Source organism: Lynx rufus, unplaced genomic scaffold, assembly GCF_022079265.1.
Source record: "Lynx rufus isolate CCGP_SWC_20201006 ecotype Redwood Valley unplaced genomic scaffold, mLynRuf1.p SCAF_9, whole genome shotgun sequence".
Lineage (NCBI taxonomy): Eukaryota > Metazoa > Chordata > Mammalia > Carnivora > Felidae > Lynx > Lynx rufus.
Window position 1 is genome coordinate 103,997,175 of NW_025814897.1, and position 18,119 is coordinate 104,015,293.

The 18,119-nt window shown below is 41.8% G+C and overlaps 1 protein-coding gene and 1 long non-coding RNA gene across 2 annotated transcripts in view; one reads left to right on the forward strand and one right to left on the reverse strand.

The window, feature by feature from the left end:
* LOC124505846 (uncharacterized) overlaps positions 1 to 6,097 on the forward strand; it is a 36,839-nt gene extending 30,742 nt beyond the window's left edge. Inside the window, exon 3 of the long non-coding RNA XR_006960716.1 lies at positions 4,019 to 6,097. This is a non-coding gene — a long non-coding RNA (uncharacterized LOC124505846). The remainder of the gene's footprint in view (positions 1 to 4,018) is intronic.
* A 3,108-nt stretch (positions 6,098 to 9,205) lies between these two features.
* On the reverse strand, positions 9,206 to 10,196 carry LOC124505845 (olfactory receptor 1440-like). The gene has a single exon (XM_047071911.1). The coding sequence runs from the start codon at positions 10,151 to 10,153 to the stop codon at positions 9,206 to 9,208; it is 948 nt and encodes a 315-aa protein (XP_046927867.1). The 5' UTR covers positions 10,154 to 10,196.
* Between the last annotated feature and the right edge of the window lie 7,923 nt (positions 10,197 to 18,119).

Consider the following 18,119-nt stretch of genomic DNA (forward strand, 5'->3'; position numbering starts at 1 on the left):
TCAAAAAGCCCATGAACATGACTAAAATATCATCAGTCACACAGCAGCCTGGGGAGTCTCCCAGAGACTACTATGAAAGACTATGTGAAGCATACCATGTATACATCCCGTTTGACCCCGAGGCACCAGAAAGTCAACAAATGGTAAATACCTCCTTTGTGGCACAGGCTGCCCCAGATATCAGAAGAAAACTGCAGAAGTTGGAGGGCTTTGCTGGGATGAATGTCACTCAGCTGATAGAGGTCGCCAATAAAGTTTTCATGAACAGAGAAGTCACAGCCAAAAGAGAAGTGGAGAGAAGCAGAGAGAAGACATAAAGAAGGCCACCCTTCTCGCAACAGTACTAAAAGAAACAGACACTGTAAAGATGGAAAGACCCCAGCCACCAAAAGGGGGGAAGCCCAGAGCCCCCTTAGCAAAGGACCAATGTGCATACTGCAAAGAGAAGGGACACTGGAAGAATGAATGTCCGAATTGGAAGGGGCCCTCAAAACCCAGCTGATATCAGGAGGAACCTCGAGGTGAGAACCTCATTGGTCTGGCTGGGATAGAATCGGACAGAGGGGGACCAGCCTATTTCTCTCTTGGCCCCCATGAGCCCACGGTCGAAATGAAAGTAGGGGGCTGAACAATAACTTTCATGGTTGAGACTGGGGCTGAACACCCGGTTGTTACTTCCCCGGTAGCCCCTTTCAGCCAAAAGACGGCAACCACACTTGGGGCTACTGGGACATAGGCGATACAACAGCCCTTCTGTCAAGCTCGACAATGTAAACTTGGGGGTCACAAGGTCCAATATGAGTTCCTCTACTTACCTGACTGCCTTATTCCCCTCCTGGGCCAAGATCTGCTCTCCAAACTTGGGGCCCAAATAACTTTTGAACCCACTGGACACACTAGCTTCCAATTAAACCCAAGGCAAAAGGAAACCCTGGTCTTGGCAATTACCCTGCCAAGGGAAGAAGAATGGAGACTATTCTGCACCCAGGCCCAACCCTGTAGCCCCTCAGAATTCAGGCTTACGTTCCCCTCTGAATGGGCTGAAGATAACTCACCTGGACTAGCTTGGAGTTAGGCCCCCATCATTGTTGACTTGCTCCCTGGAACCCAACCTCAGAGACAAAGACAGTACCCCCTTCCACTCAAGGCTAGAATGGGTATACAAGAGCACCTGACCAAGCTCAGAGAAGCAGGTATTCTAATCAAGTGCCAATCGGCTTGGAATACCTCACTCTTGCCAGTCAAGAAGCCAGGAGGAGGATACCGACCAGTACAGTATTTGAAGGTAATTAACAAAGTGACTTATTTCCTTACACCAAGTGGTTCCAAACCTGTATACCCTTCTCAGACAAATTCCAGGGTCAGTCAGATGGCTTACATGCCTCAACCTAAAGGATGCTTTCTTCTGCCTCCACCTGGCTCCTCAAAGTCAACCATCTTTTGCCTTTGAATGGACTAAGCCCGTTACAGGGTGCCAGATGCAGATGACCTGGACACGACTTCCCCAAGGTTTCAAGAACTCACCCACTCTTTTTGGGGAAGCACTAGCGCAGACCTCACTGACTTTCCGAGGGAAACCACAGGGTGTGTCCTTCTCCAATATGTAGATGACTCCTCCTTTCCAGCAACACCTAAGAAGACTGTATGAAAGGTACCAATGCCCTCCTGCAGCTCCTGACCTACTCAGGGTACCAGTCCTCTTGGAAAAAGGCACAGATTTGTCAGCAGCAGGTCCGATACTTAGGCTTCCTCCTCACAAAAGGAAAAAGAGAACTAGGACCAGAAAGGAAGAAGGTTATCACCACACTACCACATCCCCAAACAAAATGAGGCTTACATGAATTTTTTAGGGGCCACAGGGTTCTGTCGCATTTGGATTCCCAGATTCTCAGCCATAGCAAGGCCCCTCTGTGACCTGTTGGGAGGGCCAGACCAGGAGCCCCTCACATGGACTGAGGAGGCAAGGGCCACTTTCACAGAAATGAAGTTGGCTCTGGGATGAGCCCCAGCCCTGGGTTTGCCTGATATAGAAAGGCCCTTTAACCTCTTCATACATGAAAAAGAAAATAGCCCTTGGAGTGCTCACTCAGAGCATGGGGCCTTGGCAACAGCCAGTAGTCTACCTGTCAAAAAAACTTGATCCTGTGGCTGCAGGATGGCCACCATGCCTCAGAGCACTGGCAGCCACAGTCCTGCTCATCAAGGAGGCAGACAAACTCACAATGGTACAAACACTTAATGTTAAGGTTCCACACGTGGTCACATCCCTCATGAGCACCCAATGATATCGTTTCCTCTCCAATTCTTGGCTGACACAGTACCAAGACCTTCTCTATGAAAACCCAAGGGTCACTCTTGAAACAGTAAGAACACTAAACCTGGCCACCTTCCTTCCCATGGGGAAGGGAGAACCCAACCATGACTGTTCCAGAGTAGTGGATGAAGTCTATGCCAGCCACCTGGACCTCCAAGACCATGCTATAATAAGCGCGGAGATCATCTGTTCAGCGACAGGAGCAGCTATTTACAAGAGGGCAGCTGAAGAGCAGGATATGCGGTAACCACAACTACCAAAGTTCTGGAAGCCAAGGCCTTGCCGAAAAGATGGTTGGCACTACGAGCTGAACTGTATGCCTTAACCCGAGCCCTCATCCTTAGCAAAGGTAAACAAGTTAACAGCTATACTGATTCTCAGTATGTCTTCACTACTGTGCATGTACACGGGACCATCTATAAAGCAAGAGGCCTCCTTACTGCTGCAGGGAAAACTATCCAAAACAAGGAAGAAATACTAAAGCTTCTTGAGGCCATATGGCTGCCAGACAAGGTGGCTATCCTACACTGTAAGGGACATCAGAAAGGAGATGACCCCATAACTCAAGGAAATCACCTGGCCGAAAAAACAGCCAGAGCAGCTGCCTGTGGTGACCCAGGCAAAGCTCCTGCCTACACTATGACTCTTGCGCCCCAGAAGGAAGTCTCCCCACCCCTGTACACAAACGAGGAAAGAAGTTGGGCCTCAACAGAAGGGGGCACACTAAGCAAAGAAGGATGGTGGGTCATGCCAAATGGGCACATCTTTGTCCCGTCATCTATGGGAAAACACCTAGTGAAGGAATATCACCAACTCACTCACCTAGGGAAAACTGCGCTAGAGGCCCTCTGCAAAAAGAACTACTCTATCAGCCAGCAGCCGGCATTATGCCAAGTTGTTGGTGAACAATGAGTAATGTGTGCCAAAAACAATGCTCAGTCTGCCCCACGGCCCCCACTTGGCACACAAAGGATAGGGACCACCCCTTTAGAAGACTTAGAGGTGGACTTTACCTACATACAACCAAATAAAGGGTTACGGTACCTTCTTGTAGTAATCTGCACATATTTGGGATAGGTCGAAGCATTCCTGACCAGAACGGAATGAAGTAATGAGGTGGCCAAAGCTCTTCTACAGGGGATTGTGCCTCGGCTTGGTCTACCCTTAACCATACACAGTAATAGCAGACGTGCATTTGTGTCAGACATTACACAGACTCTGACAAAGCCCCTCAACATTCCCTGGAAACTGCATGCTGCTTACCGACCCCCGAGCTCCGGGAAAGTAGAGCAGATGAATCGCACCCTCAAGGAAACCCTGGCTAAGTTCCACCACGAGACTCATCTTCCATGGCCAGATTTACTACCACTGTCCCTCTTGCGTTTCTGATGCATGCCTGGGGCACTAGAACTCTCCCCTTTCTAGTTATTATATGGGTGATCCCTCCCCCCACCCCATGTTTAGGAAAACTCCCAGGAGACCTACACCAGACTGGAGACTGGTGAATAAGAGAACAGCTCCAGACCTTGGGGGCAGTCCTAAATAAGTTGCAGAGATACACCATAGAGAGGGCTCCGATTTCCTTAGGGACCCCCGTTAATCCCTTTCAGCCAGGAGACTCTGTGTGGGTCAAAGATTGGAAGAGGGAACCTCTTAAACCACAGTGGACTGGGCCTCATACTGTTATTCTAACAACTCCTACAGCCCTTAAAGTTTCCGGTATCACCCCATGGGTCCATCACTCCAGAGTTAAGAAGGCCAACTCAGAAGAACCCACAAGCTGGCGAAGTGATCCAGATCCAGCCAACCCACTTAAACTGACCCTCAAAAGGGACACTGGCCCCTGAGACCTCCAGCCCTGCTCCAGCCACACCCCAGAAGCTGGCTGGCCTGCGCATGGCAGATGCTTAAGGAATTAATGCGTGAACCAAGCCCAGGGGTTTGGATGCAACTCTGCCAGCCCTTGCCCCTTACTGATGTCATAGCCCTGATCTTACTTCTTACTGTTGGGCTGATAGAGACTGCACCAACGAGCTGGACGTGGGACAAAAGATGCATGCTGGGTCTCACATGCCTCTTCTGGATGAGAGGATTATTAAGTATTGCCTGCATATTATGATAACCTCTCTCACCCTCACAACTGCTGCTTACCTGCTTTTCTCCCAGGATTGTTATATTACAAAAAGGGGGTCAAGGGCATTCAGCACCTTCACCTCCCTCCACAAAGATTGCTACAAGGGAAAAACACCCACTGTCTGTCAGTCACCTGGTGCCCCGAGGACTAAGTATTGGACCATAGAGATAACCCAAAATGTCAGGAACCCATGTCACAACAAGGCCTCCAGAAAGGGAAGTGAGCTTGCTACACTTACCTTCCTCAATGGGGGATCTTGGATGGGGAAGGAATGCAAGATAGTGCTCTTCAAAAAGTTATAAAGGATACCCAGGATAGGGTAATATAAGCCATAAAGGCGACCACTCCCCTGGCAGCCTACCAGGGTTTGAAACTTTCAGCCCTTAATCAGATGCTTACCAATTCCCCACTCCAGCATTGGGCCAAAACTACTCTACAAGTCTTCCATAAAACAGATAATCATACCCAAACCTGCTGGATGTGCTTGCCCTTCAGTTGGAGGGCTTACTTAGCCACTCCCATCCTCCCTTTGACCTGAGAAGCTCCTGAAAATCTCAAAACCAACACTTCTGTCTTAATTGGACCCTTGGCCACTGGGGTCTGTCTCACAAATGCCAACAATCTAATCTGTACAGTCCCTGAAGGTATGAACGGTACCTCTCTATGTGGAAGAAATAGAACCTTAAAGAGGAATGCAACCCTGTGTTCAACCCCTGGGGTGTTCTATCTGTGTTCTAATTTGGCCTACCGATGCTTAGAGGCCAACTGGACTCAGATATGTTATTCCATTTTCCTAACCCCAGAGGTATCCGTATACACTGAAGATCAGTTCCTAACAGCCTTTAGCCCCAAATCCCAGGCTAAACAGGCAATCCTGCTGCCTGTTCTGATAGGAGCAGGAATTGTGACAGGAATAGGAACTGGCTTAGGGGGCATAGGTTCATCCATAGGACTAAACAATAGACTATCTCAAGAGCTACATGAAGACATGGAACGAGTGGCAGATTCTCTGGTAACCTTACAAAGCCAAATAGACTATCTGGCGGCAGTGACCCTCCAAAATAGGCAAGCCCTCGACCTCCTCACTTCAGAAAAAGGAGGGACTTGCATTCTTTCTGGGGAGAGAAATGTTGCTGTTTTGTAAACCAGCCAGGAATAGTTACAACTAAGGTTAAGGAACTCAAGGAAAGAATTCAATGTAGACAACAGGAAAGTATCAGTCAATGGAATGGATGGGATCTCATGGATTGGGCATCCTGGCTTCCTGCCCTGGTGGGGCCCCTCCTCTCCATAATTTTACTTGTATCCATCGGCCCCTGAATGCCATGGTTATGTTTTATTGAAAACACTGTTGCTCGTCAAACTACTGCATGTATCTTACCCTTCTGAGAGTACCAACCTGTAAAACTAAAAGGTGATGCCTACTAAAAGTTTTTTTTTAAAGGAACCAAAGGGAATGTTGGAGAAATGAATAAAGTACAACCAAGATAGCCAATGGGACTAAAACAAGCTCTGATCTCTAGCTTAGAGACCCCTCTTCTGGGTTCTTCTTGCTCCGTTTGCCGCGCACACGAAAACCCGCCACAGATATGGAAGCTGACAACTATAAATTACCCTTCCCACTTGCATTCAGTGCTCAGATCTTTGGAGAAACGGTCTCCTTTGAGCCCACTGATGTTAAATAAATCTCCGATCCACTAAGATCTCTGAGTGCCGCTTGGTTTTTCCGCCAGAATTCCAGCCTGGTTCTGTAACGTTATGGCTATTATTCCACCACATGGATCTACCAAACCTCTTCCCTTTGCTTTTTTTTGGAGATTATAATTGATATGTAACATCGTATTAATTTCAGATGTATAATACCATGGTTTGATGTTCATATATTATTGTGAAATGATCACTATAATTAAGTCTAGTTCACATCCATCTTAATTTTTTTCTTGAGGTGAGAATTTTTAAGATCTACTCTGTTAGCAACTTTCAAATATACAATACAGTATCATTAACTAGAGTCGCCATGCTGTCCATTACATCTCCATGATTTATTTGATAAATGGAAGTTCATTTTGGTAAGCTTCACCCATTTTGCCCATATTACACCCTACTCCCTCTGGAAACCAGCAATCTGTTCTCTGTATCTATGAGATTGGGTTTTCTTTGTTTTAGATTTGACATACAAGTGAGATCATATGTTTGTCTTTCTCTGACTTACTTCACTTAGCATAATGCCTTCAAGGTCCATCCATGTTGTGGCAAATGGTAAGTCCTCCTCCATTTGATTCTCTTGTTTTCAGTGCTCTGAGTGGCCAGGTTTGAGACCTGTTCACAGTATAGCTCCCTTTGAGGAGTGAGTATCTTCTTTCTGGGGGAGATTTAATCTGTTTCACCATGGCTGTTCTTAATTGTCTTATCCTCTTTACTGATAATTCCAATGTCTGAAGATTTTTAGGTCTGCTTATGTGGACAATTTTCCCCCTACTGGTTCTCAGTTATGGGGTCTTGACTCTGTATATAGGGTTGTGCTTTTATTTGCTATAACTCTTTTTTGGTGTTTTTGAGCATAATCTGTGGAATTTCTCACTAATTCACACTGAGGGGAGACTCCTCTGGACTTTATGTACAGGTTTCTGTCTGAATCACCTGGAGCATTCCCTGAGTTTGGCCTTCTAGACTCACCACCCACACAGTCTATGTAGCAGAAGCTCAGGGTCTCCAGTGTTCAGTAAGACTCTCCAAGAAGAAAGCCATTTTTGGCACTTTTTTATTTCCCTGGGTTCCTGGTTTCATTTCATTTGGGGGCTTAGCTTGTTCTTCCTCCTTTTCATTAAACTAAGAGGAAATTCACTTAAAATGTTATTTTATTTCAAATCCAACATTTTAGTTGTTTTGATAGGGAAAAACCTGTTATATGATCGCCGACAGGACTGATAAGGGAATTTCAGTCCCTGCCTGAAGACTTCCCTTCCGGGTTCTTCTTCCCACCCTGCTTGCCTCAGGCACCAAATTACTAATAATGAGGAATGCATAAGTAACAGACTATAAGTTGTCCCCTCTGTTGATGTTCTGGACTCAGACCTGTGGAGAATGATCTCTGAACCCATCGGTATAAAATAAATCTCCTGACTTCCAAGACCTCCAAGTGCCACTTGGTTCTTCTGCCAGGTGATCCAGACCAGTTTCTGTAACAGTTTCAGTTAGGAGAATCATTTGGGTATAATTCACCACATTGCCAGATGAATAAATCCTCAGTAAACTTCATTTTGCTGGTCTTCAAAAGATATTTTAAGTTTTCCTTATTCCTGAACATATCAGTCCATCTATTTTATATTTGTATTGAGACAGTGGCCATTCCTGACATCTTTTATTGGTGTGATGTGGCCATGTCTTCTTGGCTTTCACCCACAAGGTCTTGTTCCTTTGGACTTTGAGATTTGTGTTACCCAATTTTCTTTAAACAGTTATTTAGGAAAATTATTTGAGCCTGGGTTTAAGATTCTCTCTTAAGAATCTTAAATGAGGATTTGCATTTGTTTCTGATTGAGGGTACTACCAACCTGGGATTACTTTAAAATAAATTCTCAGCTAAAGATTTCTTGAACCGCCCAGGTAGGGGGAATTCAGACCACAAACCTCTATTACAGCAGGTGGTTACAAATTCTTAGTTTACTTTTCCCCATACTGAGCATGAAACCTGAGAGAGTCAAGATTTCCTTTCTGTGAGACACGGTTTTTTTCTCTTAATTTCCTCTCATACTGAAGTACAGTGATTGGACCCTCATGTGTATGTCTGGGTCTCCTATCTAACTCCCAGGCAACCCCAGGCTTGGTCTCTATTTCCCCAAGCCTCACATGCCTGTCAAAATACAGATCCTGTCAGAGTTCAGCAGATTCCCCCAGCATGAAAGCCACCTTCTGAGCTGTCTTTACTCTCATGATTCCTGATTTTACTTTATATTTGGTTCTGAAGGTTTCATCTTTTCTTACCTGCTCAGAAATATATTTTTAAAAAACAGTCTCTTAAAAAAAATGGTCTTGTTACAGCTTTGCAGTGATGGGTACATTTATGCTATCCAGTCTGCCATAATAATAGATAATAACTTGGACTCCATTTTACAGTCCAAATGACCATTTCTTTCCTTTGTAGTTTAGCTTTCCCAGATCAGGGCAGTACCATGGAAATCTCCTGTTCATTCACTTGCAAACTACTGATGCTGAGTTCTAGAAATAAAAACCCAGAAAACAAACTCTAGACCAAACTCTCTATAGCAGATCTCCCTGCAGGGAATTAGGTCACAGTCTAAAGTAATGTTTCTTTCCATAGCTCCACCTTATTTAACTGGAATTTTCTCAGACACCTAGAGGGTTTGGAATCTGGGATGAAGTGGTCATGATGCTGCTTGTGATGTTGTGTATGAGAAAGACCACCAGTCTTGTGTTCAGCCCTAATCACTCCAGCCTGCAGGCAGAAGTTCTGAAAGAATATGTAAGGGCTAAACACCAAGGAACTGAAGGCTTATATTAATACAACAGTTAATATAGTTAACTTGTGATGTTATTATCGCTATACAAGAGAAGAGCCAACTGTCAAGATGCAAAGAAGCCACAGGATTTGCATTCCAGTGAACCAGTCCTGGCTTTAGATGGGTTGACTCACTTGCAATCCTGCCAGAGCATCAGTAGGATTGAATAAAGTTAAATGCATTTCTCTGCATAGTCTAGAAACTTCCAGTCACCAGGACCACTAGCCTGCCAGACCTTTAACTATGACAATGGGAAAAAGCTCTCTTCTTACACCTCTTAAAGGCGTCTTTGATTTCCTTGTTCCTCAGACTGTAAATCAAAGGATTCAACATGGGGATCACCACTGTATAGAAGACTGATGCCATCTTGTCATGGTCCAGAGAATCATCAGTGCTGGGGTGCATATACACAAAGAGTCCTGATCCAAAAAAACAGATCACTGCTGTCAGGTGAGAAGTACAGGTATTGAAGGCCTTGGACCTGCCTTCAGCAGAGCTTGTCTTCAGGATGGTAGCAATGATATAACCATAAGATATCATGATGACTGAGACAGATATTACACCAAAAATCACTGCTATCACAAACTTCATGACTTTTAGGAAAGAGGTTTCAGAGCAGGATAGGACTAATAATTGAGGCAGGTCACAGAAGAAGTGGTTGATAACATTGGGCCCACAAAAATTGAGCTGAAGTAAAGCACACAATTGGATCAATGAACCAAAGAGAGCAGTTATACAGGCTCCAACCATCATCTGTACACAGAGGGTGGGTGACATGATGGCGGTGTAGAGTAGAGGATTACAAATGGCAGCATATCGGTCATAAGCCATGGCGGCCAGGAGACAGCACTCAGTCAGACCCAGGCTAGAGAAGAAGAAGTACTGCATGGTGCATCCCAGAAAGGAGATGGATTTAGGCTTCTGGAAGAAGTCTGAGAGCATTTTCGGGGTTGTGGAAGTAACATAGCAGAAATCCAAGAAAGATAAGTTACTGAGGAAGAAGTACATGGGTGTATGTAGGTGAGAGTCCATCCTAATCAGGATGATGAGGCCCAGGTTCCAAGCCACTGTCAAGAGGTAAGAACCCAAGAATACTACAAAGAGAGCGATCTTGATCTTGGGATAATCTGAGAATCCCAAAAGGATGAATCTGATGACTATTGTACTGTTCCTTCCTCCAGCCATTGTCTTGAAGTTTCTTCAATCTGCAGAAGGATCCCTGGGTTAATGATAGACTATCTTAATATTATGCAACATACTTGTTTTAAATATGTTTTCATGATTTAAACAAAAAGTTATCCATAGTAAACATTTTCTAACATAAAAAATTATTTTAAAAACCATTGGAGATTCCATTTCCCAACTACTTTTGATAGTTTGCAATACATTCTTGCAAATATTTTAACACACAGAGACACAGACACAGACACAGACACAGACACATACACACACACACACACACAAATTGTTGCCAAATTGTTATCTAAAATTGGTACCAATTTACACAAGTGTCAAGATTTTATGACACTATCCCTGGCCATTCTATTGTCAACATTACCCATAATGTTTTTTTTTTAACTTTAGTCCTCAATAATCTTAGATGAAAAAATTATTTCATTGTGTTTAATTTTGCATAAACTTTACTGATTTGCTCATATACCTTTTTTGCTTGTTTGTCTAGTTCGTTGTTCATTATTGATTTGTAGGAGCTCTTTATATACCAAGGATAATAACACTTTTGCCCTCATTTTTGTTGTTAATTATTTTCCAAGTTTATTATTATGAACATTGTTTATGTTGTATTTTGCTATACATATTTCTTTTATTTCTAGGTAGTCAATTTTCTGTGATATACAGGGTCCCTGCCTTTGGTCTTATACTGAAAAAGATTTCTTTGCACAATCCAAAAATTTTTTCTTATATTTTCTTTTTGTTCTTTTGTATTTATATCTACATTTAAATTTTCTAGATGATTTTAGTGCATATGTGAGGTACAAGTCTGAGATTATTTTAGTTTTGTCTTCCCAAACTGATTGCCACTTGTCTCAACATAATTCAATGATTTCTCCACAGATTAAAGTTGCGTCCATGATGACATTTTTTTATAGATTCCCTATTCTGCTCAATTTTTTAAAGTTTATTTATTTATTTTGAGAGGGGGGAGGGGCAGAGAGAGAGGAAGAGAGAGAATCCCTAGCAGGCTTCATGCTGTCAGTGCAGAGCCCAACTTGGGGCTCCAACTCATGAACCGTGAGATCATGACCCGAGCCAAAATCAGGAGTCAGACACTTAACCAACTGAGCCAGCCACCCAGGTGCCCACTGCTCAATTTTTAACCTGTCAGTCTGTGTGCCATCTGTCCAGTCCTGTACACTTTCTAATTACCTATAATCATATTTTATTAATAAGTTATATAATTGTAGAGTAAATAATAATTACATAATACATTGATAATGAGTAAGAAAAAGTTCTCTCATTTTTTTCACTCTGAGATTGTTTTGATGGTTCTCATATTTATGCCTTCAAAAGATCTTTATAATGAATTCATCATATAAATAAAATAGTGTTTTTATTGCATTTCATTATTACATTAATTTGGAGAAAAATAAAAGTTGTCTATTTGCTAAGGTGTTGAATTAAATTATATAAGAGATAACACTAAACATTCTTACAAATAGTATAATGTTCAGACGATCAAACTTGACAGGAGCACCTGGATCTAGTAACAGACATGTTGGATTCCAAGCTCTGTCCCTATATTACTATACCTTCTGTGTGTTGTCAGTTTCCTTATCTGTACAATTAGATCATTATTGACATTCTCTTTGTATCACAGGGACTCTATAATGCTTGAGGAAGCAGTAATAATGGCAGAAAAACATAAAGAAAAGCGATCCATTATTCTAGAACATTATTAATCTGATTTTAAATACCCAAAGAAGAGGAATATTTAACTACCTGGAAGGGAAAACTGTCCTGACTACATATTATCTATCAGTGTCCCTGATGACGCCATGAGATCCAGACTATGTTGCCACAAACCTATGATCTGAATCATAGGTTTATATGCTTAGAACACCTTCAATAGAAAGATTCCATCAGCTAAGTTCATAATGAATTTATATTTCAAGAAACTTAGAAAAGGTTTCTTTGGAAACACTAGTTGTTGTGGTATTTCTTTTTCTTTTTTTTTAAAAAAGGATTTATTTATTTACTTAGAGTGAGAGTAAGAGCGATCATGAGCGGGGGAAGGGCAGGGTGGGGATAGAGGATCTGAAGTGGGCTCTGTGCAGACAGCAGAGAGCTCAGTGTGGGACTTGAACTCAGGAACCATGAGATCATGACCTGAGCTGAAGGCAGATGCTTAACTGACTGAGCCACCCAAGCACCCCTGTTGTGGTATTTCTATGGTATATTTTGTCATGTCTGTTTTGAAGGTACAGTGACCTAGCAATCCTGAAACTGTAAAGTTATTTTAGAAATTATAGGAAATGCTTTCGGTGAAGTTGATTTAAGTTTACCCTTTTATATCACTGACATATTTTAAATAAAAAGTGTTTTTAATGACAAGATAGAAGCAGTAAAATATACATTACAATACACTTTTTCTAATTTACTGATGAGAGAAAATGAAATAAAGTATTTAGATAAAGATGATGATTAAAACACCCAGTAGGAGAGAAAGGGTATATAACTGGAAAATAGAATATTTCATATTGATTCCTAAAGTTAGTTTTAGTTCTTTTCCTTTTATTGTTGGTTTTCACTTCCCATTGTTCGTTCAAGACCAACATACAACAATCAAAATCATTGGCTGTGATTAGAAAAAAAGAGCCCAAAATAGTAGTCTCAGTACTGCTGCTCCCTTACTTTCCTTCAAGCATATGAAATGCTTAAGGTGGCCAAGCAGCCCTGGTGATCTTATCATCTCTGATTTCAAAGGGATGGCCTCAAGAACAGTAAACATACTGAATTCTTCTAGAATATTTTACTATGGAAATTAACTGCAAACACATTTTAAGAAACCCATGAAAAAATAAAACTTAGGTAAAAATAGAGTTAGAAGTTTGAAAATAAAGGCAGGTGAGCGGTTGTTCATAAACTTCTGGAGAACCAACAAACAGCAGTAATAAATTATTCATATGTTTACAACCCAAGGGAACAGTACAATGTACCAAGAGCTGTTTAACACTCAGTTAAGAAACACAATCATTTTGAGGTACCTGGGTGGCTCAGTCAGCTAAGTGTCCAACTCTCCCTCTCTGTCTCAGCGCAGGTCTTGATCTCAGGGTCATGGTTTGAGTTCAAGCCTTGTGTTGGGCTCCATGCTGGGTGTGAAGCCTTACTTAAAAAAAATAAAAGAAAAGAAATAAAAGAAACAGTCATTTTTCTGTTCCTGCTTTCTATCTTTCTCCTTTAATACAATATTATATTTCCCAAATAAAATTTTATATCCCATGGGCTAAATGTTTTACATTTATTTCTCTTTAATAATAAAGCTCAAATTAAATCACTATTCATGAGCCACAGAGAATGTTTCTCTGCAGCTCAGAAAATAATTTGATGTTCGTTGAATATCTAACATCTGTAAGGCACCAAGACTATCATTTGGGAAGCAGCAAAAGAAGGATTAAATAAGTATTTCATATGGCTCCTGGGACAATTCATTACAGCTCTTTTTACATTTTCAGAAAGGAAGGCAAAGAAAATAGGTGATTTAGTAGGAAGAGAGAAATACACAATGTATAAAGAAAAGCATATTTTCTTGCTTACTTTGGAAGGCTTTCCCTATTATGAATGTGAATTCCTTCTTCTAAACTCCCACTGCACCTATATTTTTCTAGTAGAGTAAGAATTTCAATGTTTTTATTTTACTTTTATGAGTTTTCCCACTTAGACCTTGGTTTGTGCATTTGGCCAAGAATAAATATTTTTAATACTTAACACCTAATATATCAGTTCTATAGGGCTCTGTAACAAACCAAACTTATTGGCTTAAAACTCCAATGATTTATCATTTCTCATGTTTCTCTTGGTTGACTAGTTTGTCTTACTGACCTCACTTGGATCCCATGTGTGACTACATTCTTCTGGTGGCTTGGATGGGGCTGGATGGTCTAAGATGATCTCAGTCACTTGTTTTGGGCCTCACCTGTGATGGCTTAAATAACTGTGAGGGGCTGAGATTCTCTATGTGGGCTTTCATCCTAGATTCTTCTAAGTGTAATCACAGAGTTCCAAGAGAGCCAGTGCCAGTGACAAGTGCTCATCAGGCTTCTGCTTGCATCATATGTCTGATGTTTCATTGGTGAAAGCAAGTCACATGGCCAAGCAAAGAATCAATGTGGAAGGGGACAATACAAGGACGTGAATGTAAGGAGTTGTGTTTCATTGGTGTCCATTAATGTAATAATATACCACACCTAGGTTGAGGTCATTGGCTGAACCAAACAATGTATGTATGCATTAAATATTTGTGGAATTGTAATTTATTCAACTACCTCTTCTGGAACAGTGTAGAGAAAGTACTTGTTCTCTCTTCAAGCAACAAACTAGATTGTGTCTTCAATCCGAAGAGAAATGAGGCAATGTCTCTAGAATAGACAGAACCCAATTAATTGATTGCTCTTGGATCCTGAAATGGAAGAATCCAATATATTTTACCACTTAGAAGTCTGTAAGGAGACTGAGTAGATCAAGAAGTGGTAGAGTTAGTTGATAATGTACGAGCAACTGCTTATGACATTGCAGTAAGTATTTTATACTCACTTTTGTGTGTAATAAATCTAAGCCATCATTTAGCAAACACTGCAGTCTCCATTTTACCTAAATACATTTTTCTTTGTTTCAAAATCAAATATACAAACAACACAAAGCTAAAGAGTTAACAAGTAAATTTTGATATATTAATGCTCTTACCCTAATAAACTTCATAAGAGTAATTATCCAAAAACTCATAATAGGCTATAAACATCAAAATTATGCCTAATCCTGGATGTTCATCAGTAAAAAACTGATATGTTTATCCAATATTTAAAATATTTTAAAACATACCATTTTCTTCAGATTTATAAATATCTGTTTTTGGCAATAAGCCAAGTCATAAAAACATTCATATCCTTTGATGCAGTTCCTTCTATAGAAAGCTCTTTTTAGGGCCAAAATATTGAAAAACATATATTATTTAAAAATAATTTCAAGCACAAACATATGCATTGTAATGTAATTCATTACATTTTAGTAATAGTTTATTAATTTTCTATTAATTAGCTCCATTCTACACAGTAATTGTATTTCATCTTCCTGCAAACTTCCTGGTGTCTGAGTTTTCTCATCCCATGAGTGCTTGTCCTATCTGCTTAGATAATAATCACTGTCATCACGATCAATATAGAAATCAGTATATAGACCTGGGTAAATTCCAGGTACTAATCTAACCCAGGTTAACTTTCTTTTTCCAGTGAGTAAACAGAGAAGAGAAGAAACTTTAGTTTGAGATCTTTCAAATACTCTGCAGTATAACATCAGATATTAATAACGTGCACTTAGCACAAACTATGTGTCATTAAAATGAAATTCCATTAAAGTATTATTAAAGGACTTCATGTATAAATTAACTAAATTTTCACAGCAAAATAGGGGAGCAGATGATAAACAATAAATATAAATAAGTTCTATAGTCTGAAAATGAGTGCAGTGGCAACAAGTTGAGCAGGATGAGGAGAGTCAGGGCATTGGGGAGAGGGATAACAGGTTGCAGTTTAAATAAGGGGTCAGGGTAGGTGTCAGTGAGAACTCACAGTGGAGTAAAAGCTTTGAAGTTGCTGAGAGAGGTGTATATAACTGGGGAAAAGCATTCTCAGCAGAAGGAACAGCCTATACAGAGGCTGTAAGGTTTGGAATAGCTGAGGTGTTCAAAGATGGTAAGTGTGGTTGGGACAAAGTAAATAGGAGACAGAGATTGAATGAAAGGCTATTGCTTCATCCTGGTCAGATCCTATAGATATTTTAATGATTGACCCCAAATAATTTCTTAATAGATAAGACTCAGATGATGGAAAAACAAAGGGATTTGAGAATGATCTCAAGAGTTTTGGCCTGAGCAACTGGAAGAATAGAGTTGTCATGAACTAAAATGGGAAAAGGGGGAGTGGGGGGCAGATTGAGATGGTGGTGGAAGAGAATCAACAGTTCAGTTTCAGACATGTGTAAGAAAGTTCTATAGACATCTAAACACAAATACTTACTAGGTGGTTTGATACAGAAATATGGCATGTAGGAGAGGGGTTTCTGCTAAACACTGAGAGTTGTCAGCATCCAGGTGATATGAAAGCTGAATGAGATCACTGAGGAAATGAATGTGGAAAGAGAATGAAAAGGATCAAGTATTGAGCCTAGACCCAGGGTGCTCCAAAGATAAGCAGTCAGTAGCAACAGAAAGAGTCAGCAGTACAGGCTGTGTGGGTTGGAAGCCAAGTGAGGAAAGTGTGTCCAAGAGGAGGGAGTGGTCAGTTGGACCACATGGGGCTGGTGACCCATGAAACAAGGGTTGATTACTAGACTTTGCAGTAGGGACATCACTGGGCATCTTGACAAACAGATGCAGTTTTCATGAAGTCATGGGCTAACAGCCTGATGAAGAGCGTTTCAAGCGAGACAGGAGAGAGTTGGTAGTAGTATAGATGCTCTTCTAAAGAACTGTTACTAGAAAGGGAGCTGAGACATGAGGCCATGGCAGACAGAGCAGCTGAATCAAGAGAAGTTGTTTTTTAAGATTATTGAAAGGACTGAATAATTTTATTCTGTTATCACTGAATTAGACTTTTATGCATAAAACATATGAGGTTTTACTTAAATGCATGAGAAAGCTAAATCATTTTATGTCTCTTATTTTTCATCGTATTGAACATCCCTTCAAACGCCTCTAGAAAGACAAAATGAAAACCAGTTAGTTAAAATTTAAGGAAGGACTTTGGCTTCAAGAAGATGAACTAGGAGGATCCAAGATGGCAGAATGGCATGGAAGTTTTTTGTGTGTCTCGTGTCCATGAGATACAGCCAGACCAACACTAAACCATCCTACACATCTAGAAAACTGACTGGAGGATTAACACAATAATCTGCACAAACTGAACCACAGAATTCAGCAGGTATGTGGTGTGGAGAAGTGAACTTGGGGAGCGAGAAGGTGCAGGAAGGGAGGTGCTTTTGTGAGTGGAGAGAGGGCAGAGACTGGGGGGAGGGAGAGAATACAGGAAAAGCACCCCTCCCTAAAAGCAGCTGGAGAGAAAGTGGAAAATTGGAAACAGCTGCAGTGACTAAACTAAAAAGGGAGAGAGGAGAAAGGAGAGTGTTTAAATTCCATTAAGATTGTAAACAAGGGGAGCGCAGTCTGCAACTCCACAGCTCAATACCTGGTGGTGCTCTGGTGGGAAGGGCAAATCCCCAGGAGCAGAGTGGGGTCCGGGAGGTTCTTGGGCCACACAGAGAAAAGCGGTTCCACTGCTGGAAGGATTCGGTAGAGACTGTTGAAGCCACCTGGTCCCAGCAGACCCCAGAAAACGGCCACATTCGCTGGTGCTGGAACAAGGTCGTTAAGGGTGAAGCCTGGTGCCAGATGTGTGTTGCAATTTTCCATAATCCCTGAAACACTGATGCTACACTGTCACACATCTTTTTTGGGGGCGGGCTGGCACCTGGCTGCAGTCTTGGGGCACCGGCAATAGCATGGTCCAGAGGGCGTTCCTGGGCACAGCCGACATTCGGCCATGGCTCATTCAGCCATTGCTTGGTGACACCCTCCTGCAGAGGGGTGGAACGGGTCAAAGCCACAGTCCTTTGGAAGTAAGGGGCTGGGGAAAACATCTGCATCTGAGACAAAATTTGGGAGGGAGGTACTGCCTGGGGCCTGGTCATGGAGAGTGAAAAAGTGGGGAGTGGATGAGAGCTGAAGACAGAGGACAGGTGCGCGATTGCTGATCTGGGAGAACAGATTGGGTAGCTGGGTGGCACCATTTTCACCACTCCCGCGCATGCACATACACACCTATGAGCGTGGCAACAATCCACCCCAGGAGGCTAGAAGGGCCATCTAGTGGAGAGCGGAGCCATTACACTCAGCCCAGCCCAACTGGGCCAACTTGGCTCTGAA